This window comes from Cinclus cinclus, chromosome 7 (genome assembly GCF_963662255.1).
Source record: "Cinclus cinclus chromosome 7, bCinCin1.1, whole genome shotgun sequence".
Taxonomy (NCBI): Eukaryota; Metazoa; Chordata; class Aves; order Passeriformes; family Cinclidae; genus Cinclus; species Cinclus cinclus.
In genome coordinates, this window is record NC_085052.1 from 12,995,151 (window position 1) to 13,003,362 (window position 8,212).

General features: G+C 54.2%; 1 protein-coding gene across 1 annotated transcript; it reads right to left on the reverse strand.

The window, feature by feature from the left end:
* Positions 1–5,660: 5,660 nt before the first annotated feature.
* On the reverse strand, positions 5,661–6,785 carry LBX1 (ladybird homeobox 1). Its single transcript, XM_062496748.1, has 2 exons — positions 6,461–6,785; positions 5,661–6,163 (listed from the first exon to the last, which is right to left on the reverse strand). The coding sequence occupies exons 1-2, from the start codon at positions 6,783–6,785 to the stop codon at positions 5,661–5,663; spliced, it is 828 nt and encodes a 275-aa protein (XP_062352732.1).
* Positions 6,786–8,212: the final 1,427 nt, after the last annotated feature.

The window sequence follows — 8,212 nt, forward strand, 5'->3', positions numbered from 1 at the left end:
TCCGCCTCCCTGGGCAGGCTCAGCCCCCCCAGACAGCCTGGGGGAAGATTTCGTGCTCTGCTTCCCACCCGCCCTGGGTTCACCTGGACGGGGAGGGCGAAGGGCCAGAACCCTCGGTGCGCACGTCGAAAGTACCGCCTCTCGTTGCAGAAGAGACACCCAGACCCCACGGACACCTCAGGGGTGACAGCCCAGCAGCCGTCGGGGCGGATGGGCCCTCCGGGTCCCGCGGGACAGCAGGGAGCCTGGCAGGGGGTGGGGACAGAAGTGGTCCGGCGGGGCTTGCCCCCTTTGGACCGGAGGAGAGACCGGAGTTTAAGAAGGCTGAAAGGTGCCCGCGGCTGAGCGGAGCGGAAGAGGATGCTCACGGCCGTGGGGCTGAATGGTGCGAGAGCGGCCCTACCGATATCACGGCGCAGGGAGCTTTCCCGTTCCCAGCGGGACCGGCGCTGCCCGGGCTGCCCCAGAGTGCCGCAGGGTGCTCTCTCGTCGCTCGGGCACAGAAGGGGGCCCGGTGTCCCCCGCGCTCCCCAGAGTGCCGCAGAGCCGAGAGAGTAAATACGGGCCTTGCCCCGGGGCCGAAACCCACGGGGGCAGGAGGGTGTGGGGTGTGGGCGCGGACATGGCAGGCAGGAAAATGCTGATGCCCCACCGGACCCGCTGCCGAAGGTTCGGGGACAGTGGGAAGCCAAGAGCAGCTGGGACGCGCGGCGCTGCCCGACAACCTTTCCGCGTGTCGCGATACAAGGGAGCGGTCGCGATACGGCAGAGAATGTTTAGTGTTTACTGCGGGGGGCTGGCAGGAAAGACGGTGTGACATGCGGAGGAAATGAGGAGAGCCCTGTGACACCTCCGTCCCTCAGCCTGCCGGTCCCCGGTGTGCCCCGGGCTCGGGGCGGGCGGGCAGCGGCCCTGCACAGGGGCCTTTCCGGGGAGCGGAGCAGACAGGCTGCGATTCCTGCCCCAACCCCAGAATCGGGAAGAAAAAGCCTTTCCTTTCAGCAGAGACTCATGCATCAAACTTCAATTTTCCGGACGATTGAATTAGTGATTTTTTTTCTCCTGAACTAAAATACACTTAAGTCTTTGGGATTAATTACCACGTTCTGGTCCCTCAGACTGTAGTATTAGTTATCGTTGCCATATTCGACATCAGCTCTGACACCTCATAAAATAAGGAACTGAATTTCACTGACTCAACCTGCTTCAACCCTGTTGGATAATTCAGAAGGGGGCTTTATTCTCCGTCTGGGAGCCCTGTGTGAAGTGAACAAGATCAAATATGGATCTTCTCCACCCCCCTCAGGAAAAAAAAAAAAAAAAAAAGAAAGAATTCTTAACTCCCCCTCGCAAACACTAAACAGTGGCTTTTCCAAGCGTACAACACCCCCCACCGCCTCCTCCCCTCCCGCTTCCTTCACACCTTCAAACGAAATCTAAGGCAGTGTCAAGTTTGGGGATGAAGGATGGGTATGGCAGGGGCGGGAGGATGGGCGGGAGGAGGGGGACACGCAGGAGGGCATGTCCGGCTGCTGCGTTTGACAAACGGGGTTTCAGCCGGGGAGGGAACAGCGGTGGTCGAGGTGCGGGCTGGACCGAGATCCTCGGGAGTCGCCACGCCCCTGCTGCCCGTGCCCGCACCTGCCCCTGGCCGCACCTGTCCGTGCCCGGTGCCCACGCCCGCCCCGACGCGGGACACTCGGGGCAGCGCAGCCCCCGACGGGGCGGGTGATGAGGAACCTCCGGGCCTCCAGCTCGCTCCCGCAAGGCGCTCCCATGTTCTCGCGCATCCTTTTGCTAATTGCTAGTTTTCATCTCTCCAAGCCGGCACCTGCGGTGTTTAAGGGGATTGACGCCTTTATTTTTCTTGTCGGGAATCACTTGGGAAAGGCCTGTCTCTCCCCCTGTCCCATGCCCACCTTTTCACAGGCACAGCCGCGGTGAACCGGTGCCAAGGGCACGGAACACCGGACTGGGGGCGAGAAGCTCCGAGACGCCGCGGGTTTGCCCGGGCTGGGAAGCGGGACGGACTCTGCCCCCAGCTTGTGAATCCGTGCAGGAAGAACTGGGGGCAGGTTGAAGGCCAGAGAAGGGGATCGCTGCCCCAGGTGTCCCCGGCCAGGAAGTTCCAGCTGGGGGTCTCGGCCCAGCTCCCTCCTTCTCCGGGACAGAGCTGCGCACGGAGGGGAGCGGCCGGCGGCCCCTGGGTCGGTGAGGCAGATTCGGAGATCCCCCAGTTGGGGTAAATCTGGGAATCTAGGGCGGGCAGGAAGGGTTCCGTGCCGAGTCCGTGGCGGCAGCCCTCCGAGTGGGCCGGGAAAGGCTGCGGCTGGGTCGGCCCAGAGGGCACGATTCAGCGCTGTCACCGCGTCCCTATTGCTGCTGCGGGGGAAAAAAAACAACCCAAACCAACCGATAAACAAGCAAACAACAGTCCCACACCCACCCACCCCCCGACAAAAAAAAAAAAAAAATACAAACCAGAAAAAAAACCCAAAAATCAAAACCAAACAAACAACCAAAAATACCACCCCCCCCCCCCTCCGTATTGTATCCAAAATTCGAGGGAAAGCAAACCCCAAGCAATAGATCTAGTCAAGTAGGTGATCCCAGGGAACGATGTATTTCGAACTGGATGACAAACGAAGGACACAAGCCAGAGCTTCATTTTTAAGCTAAAAAACCCCAACCTTTTGTTTGTCAAAATGCGGATTAAACAGCCAAAATCCAAGTTATTTGTAAATGAGGGGGCTACAAATCCTCAGGAGGAGGCTTTATTTACTAACCCACCCCAGCCACGTGTGGTAAACTTCTGCGGGTGCAAGGCGGCCCGGCATCTCTTCTCTTTGCACTCAGAAGTCAATAGATCAGAAACCCAAATTAACTCCCAGACTATTTTCCATACACCCAGTCACTTTTTTTTTTTTTTATTTCTTGGTTATAGTGAATTGTACTGTTTGCAGCCTCATTAAATCCATTCCAAGACAAAAGAATAAAAGACTGGGGGGAGGGAGGGGACAGAAGAGGAGGGGGAACAGGAGAGGGAATGGGGGAAAAAAAAACAGATAAAGAAAACAAATAAAGCCCTTTAACTAGATCTTCACATAAATGTCACAGTTTCTCAGCATTTACGATTTCCCTGTTTAGCATAAAAACACTTAAGGACAAGATTGAAGGCTTTCCGAGAGATCTGGACAGAAGTCAAAGCTATCATTTGGAGGTAAAAAAAAAAAAAAGGAAAAAAGAAAAAGAGGGGATGGCAGAGTGGGGGCGGGAGGTGGCGAAAAACAAGTGCTCATCCAAATAATACTAAAGAAAAGTGAATTTCATTGTAATTCATAGGCTTGTTCCAAATACCAAGAGAGAAAGAAAAAAGAATAGAAGCGCACAGATGCCCCGACGAAGGGAGAACAGCTCTGCTCCCATTGTTGTGGAGTTAAACAGTGGAAGGGAGGGTTAACCTAATCCATCAAATTGTCTGGAAATTGTGAAGAAAATTCAAAAACCATATGGTCTCCAAGCGCTCGCCTTCTCTCTGCTGTGGAGGGGCACGCTTGTTTCAGCATGGCGAACCGCAGGAGGCTGTATATGCTCCATTGTCGCTTGTCACTTCAGAGAAGAGGGCTCATTTGTCCCCAGTTTTCATGCTTTACGCTAAAAATTACAACCCCATCCATTCTCAAAGAGGAGAAAGATTTATTTAGCCTCGGAGAAACTGGACCAAAAAAAAAAAAAATCCAACCCACAAACCAACCCCGTCTTATCTGGACACTTCTCTGCCGACTCCACCACTGTACACCAGATTTGCCTTTCTCACATAAATTTTGCAAAGAATAGGGAGAAACACACGTTGCTCGACTCCAAAGGCAAGTCACGCTGCCAAGAGAAAACACATTCACCAGAGGTTTAATTTTGGCTGGAAAAAAAGAAATAAAAAAAAAAAAAAGAGGAGGGGGGGCGGGGAAGGGAGGAAATAAAAAGAAAAATAATTAAAGGGAGGAAACGAAACATTTTCCATCCCCGTGTCCCCGTGGCAGGTTTTGCCCAGAAGCGGGAGGCCTGGCCCGCCGGGCTGAGTAGAGCTCCCCCCGCAGCACACCCCGACCCTTTTGTCCAAATCGCTGGTAACACCTTGCTGCTGCCTCTCGGATTTGTTTTTTCTTTCCGTTTTTTTTTTTTTTTTGTTTGTTTGTTTTCTTCTCTGTCCATCTTTTCCCCCTCCAATTTCAGGCTGGAAATGCCCTGCTGACAGCGGGAGGATCCCGTGGGTCCCGCTGGTCCCGCTCGTCCCACCGCGCTTCTGCCGCCGCGCATCCCCCGCGCCCGGGAAGCGCTACCCGCACCTCCGGCCTTATCGATGCTCCTCGTTCTTCCTTTGCTAAACTCTGCCTGGCGTTAGACTTATATTAAAAAAAAATAAAATTAAAAAATAATATTGTTTTCGCTCGCGTGCTCCTTTCCCGTCATTTTTTTCGCAGGTACTGGTCTCAGAGTAACTTTAAATGCAAACGGGATGGGAGATTCCTGTGGGGGAAAAGTCTGGTGTAGGCTCTGACCGGCGGAGTGTTTTTGTCGGTCACAAATGAAGGACGTTAAAAAGTATATTAAAATGGTAAAGATTTTATTGTATCGGAAAAAAAGAGCTATCTGTACAATTCTAAGAGACAGTAAATAAAGCGACATTGTCCCTATCGGAACTTAAATAGCAGGCCTTTTAAAATTTGTACAATTCAAACAAAATCAGGTCTTAAATCTGTACATTTTTTTTCTTTAAATTTATAGTGTAATATTTAAATGTATTGATTTTGGGATTTCCCCTTTTTTATTTCCATAGCATGCAAAAAATTCTAAAAAGAGTAAAAAATAATTCTAGGATTTTTTTTAATTTTTCTGTTTTTTTGCTACCACCTTCATATCAAAAATACGAAAGGCAGCTTTTTAATAAAAGCACAACAATAGCAGAAAATGGTAAAAATAGCTTTTAATTGGTAAAATGAGGCAGAAATTGCATTGGAGACAAATCTCTATGCTCTAGGAAAAAAAAAAAAGAAAGTATATATTTTTCAACTTGCATTATAACCCAGCCCCAAGTTCCCAAGATTGCAAAAGAAAAAAATACTTTTAAAAGGAAAAAAAAAATCAGTTCGTGCACATCTGAAACATGCAAGGAAAGGAAAGCGGCTAATTTTTTGCTGTTGCCGTTTTAAGCCTAACTTAAATCTTCTCTAAAGTGGTTCGTTTCGGAAGTCTTTGAAAACAACTGCTTTCCCAAACATCTTTCGGAAGCCAGGTTTATTCCAAGGTTAAGCATCTCCCTTATAGATAAAATAATCATCACTGATAGCTATTAAAAAAAATAATAATCAAAACCTCGAAAAGAAGGGGGAAGGAAAAAAATTCCAATGTATACGTTTAAATATTTATACAGAAGCCGTCCGTAATTGCACCGTTCCGAAGATGTGGCAGGCGGAGGGATATCGACTCTACCCTAAATTAATCGGGGGTGTGTGTCTGTGGTGGGGTTCTATTGCTTATTGCTCCGACCGAGGGGAGCAGCCGCCCCACCGCGCTGCCGGGGCCGGGATGGGGGGCCGAGGGTGCCGGTTTGGAGCTGTCGGGATGGGGGGGGGAGGGACATGGGGGGGGACTCCAGCCTCCCCTCAGTCATCCACGTCGATCTCCACGTCCTCCTCCTCCTCCTCCTCCTCCTCCTCGCTGTCCCGGCGGCTGCGGGGCCGCTCCGTGGGGGGCGAGGCGGGGCGGGGCGGTGGCGGAGCGCCGGGCTCCCGGGCGGCGGCGGGGGGCGGCGGCGGGGACCCGGGCCGTGCCTTGCCCCTTCCCTCGGCGCTGGGCTCCAGCTCGGCCAAGGCCACGATGTCCACGGCGGGGTTGGGGCCCAGCTTTTTGGCCGATTCCACGTCGGCCTTCATCTCCTCCAGGTCTCTCTTGAGCTTGGCGCGGCGGTTCTGGAACCAGGTGATGACCTGGGCGTTGGTGAGCCCCAGCTGCTGGGCGATCTGGTCCCGGTCCGCCGGAGACAGGTATTTTTGGTAGAGGAACCGCTTCTCCAGCTCGTAGATCTGGTGGTTGGTGAAGGCCGTCCGCGACTTCCGACGCTTCTTCGGCGTTTGCCGCTGCCCGAAGATGGTCATCCCGTCCCGGCCTGCCGACGAGCCGCCAGATTGTCCCCGCTTTCCGGTGGCCACCCCGACCCGAGCCCCCGGACCCCACACCCCTGCCCCGTCGGTATCTGGAGGGAGCGGGGCACGGCCCCATCTCCCGCACCCCGGGGGCCACGGAGGGAGGATGCTGCCGAGTACCGGCCGCCCAGGAACCCCCAACCCACCCCATGCGACACCCCGGGAGATAGCGGGGGACGAGGAGAGAAGGAAAACCAGGCCGTGGGGAGGAGCGGGGCACCCACCCGTTGGAGGAACCCCCTACTCTGAGAATGGCTTACCTTCGGCCGCCTGCAGCACGCTGACTTCCAGCCCCTTGAATGTCTTGCTGGCCAGCTCTTCCAGGGCGCAGAGGGGCGAGGTCTGAGAGAGCAGCGCCCGGCCGGAGAGGGGCAGCCCGGCCGGGGGGTGCTTCTCGGCGGCGGAGAGGAGGTGGGCCGTTCCGCAGAGGGTGTAACTCCTCCGCACCGAGGGCTTGTTGAGGATGTCCTCGATGCTGAAGGGGGTGAGGGGTTTGTTGGAGTTGGCCGGCGGTGGGAGGTGATCCAGGGGGCTCCGCCGCCGTTCTTCCCCCGAGGAGGGCTTGGGTTCTTCTTTGGAAGTCATGGTGGGGCCGGGCTGCACGGGGCTGCCTTCCCCACCCGCGACGGGGATGCGCTGCCGCGGGGAGAAGCCCCCGGCGGGACCGCGGGGTGACGGCGGCGAAGACAGCGAGCAAAAGTTGAAGCCCACCTCCAACTCCGGCGGAGGAGCCCCGGGTCCTCCCGGGGAGAGCCACGTCGGGCGGTGGGCCGGGCGGGCAGGGCGGCGGGCGGGCGCGGAGCGGAGCTGCCGTCGGTCCCTCGCAGAGAGGTGGTCCTGCCGTACCTCTTGTCCCAGGGTTTTGGGTCGGAGGTTTCCCCCCCTCCTCTCTGTCTCCTCTCTCTCTCTCTCTCTCTCTCTCTCTCTCTCTCTCTCTCTGTCTCTCCTCTTTCTTTCTCTTTCTAGCTGCTATTTTAAGAAACACCCCAAATCACAGCACTTTCCCTGCCCCCCCCCACCCAAGCGAATACCCACCCCAAAATTATTTTTAAAAACAATAAAATTAAAAAAAAAAAAGAGAGAGAGAGAGAAAAAGCAGACTTCGTCGAGGAGAAGAGCAGCCCTCGCACCGAGACCTCGGACCAGGGGGAAAGAAGCAAGAAGAGATGGGGTAATTGACTATTGCTAACAAGTTATTGTTGATTGGGAGGTAATCAATTATCTTCAATGACACTTTTCGCCCTCTCTCTCTCTCTCTTTCTCTCTCTCTCTCTCTCTGTCCAATGCAGGCTTTTGCAAGTTCGGAGACCCATTAATTAGGAGGCGGTATGGAGGTGGAGCCCAGTTGAATTATAATGCTGAATGCACTTGTCATATTCTGGCCCTGCTATTTGTTTGGACATATATATTTTTAAATTACATTACAAACCAGCCTTTATTGCATCAGGATAATACAGTATAGTGAAAAATAATAATAAGCGAAAACAAAAAAAATATCCGGCCGTATCTTTTTTTTCTTCCCCCCGAGATTTTTTTGGTTTTCCTTCTGTTTCTCCCTCCTGATAATTTCTGCTATCAGGTTATTCAAAATGTCTCTCTCCAGCTCTACCCAGAGCCGTTTGTTTTTTTTTTTTTTAATGAGGGGAAGAAGGGGAGAGCCTGGTTCCAGGTAAGGCAGACCTTTCCTTTCCAATAAAACCCGAAGGTTTCCGCCGAATTTGTCGTGCTCCTCTTTCCCAGCGCCCTATTTCGGAGCGTGCTGCGGGGACCGGGGAGGGAGCAGGGTCCCCCCGGTGTCGGGAGAGCCCACGGAGGGCTTGCGTGGCGGGCTGTGGGCCGGGAGCGCTCCGGGGATGTCGGCGGCTTCTTGTGCTCCGGTGGTGCCTGGTGTCCTGGCCGGGAGCAGCGCGGGGTGAAAGAGTCGGGGAGGGCCGGTTTCCAGCCCGAGTCCTTTTGCTGCGAGCCCACAGGCGGCTCTGGAGAGGGGCAGGGGTAGAGGGAGTTGTTGTGCT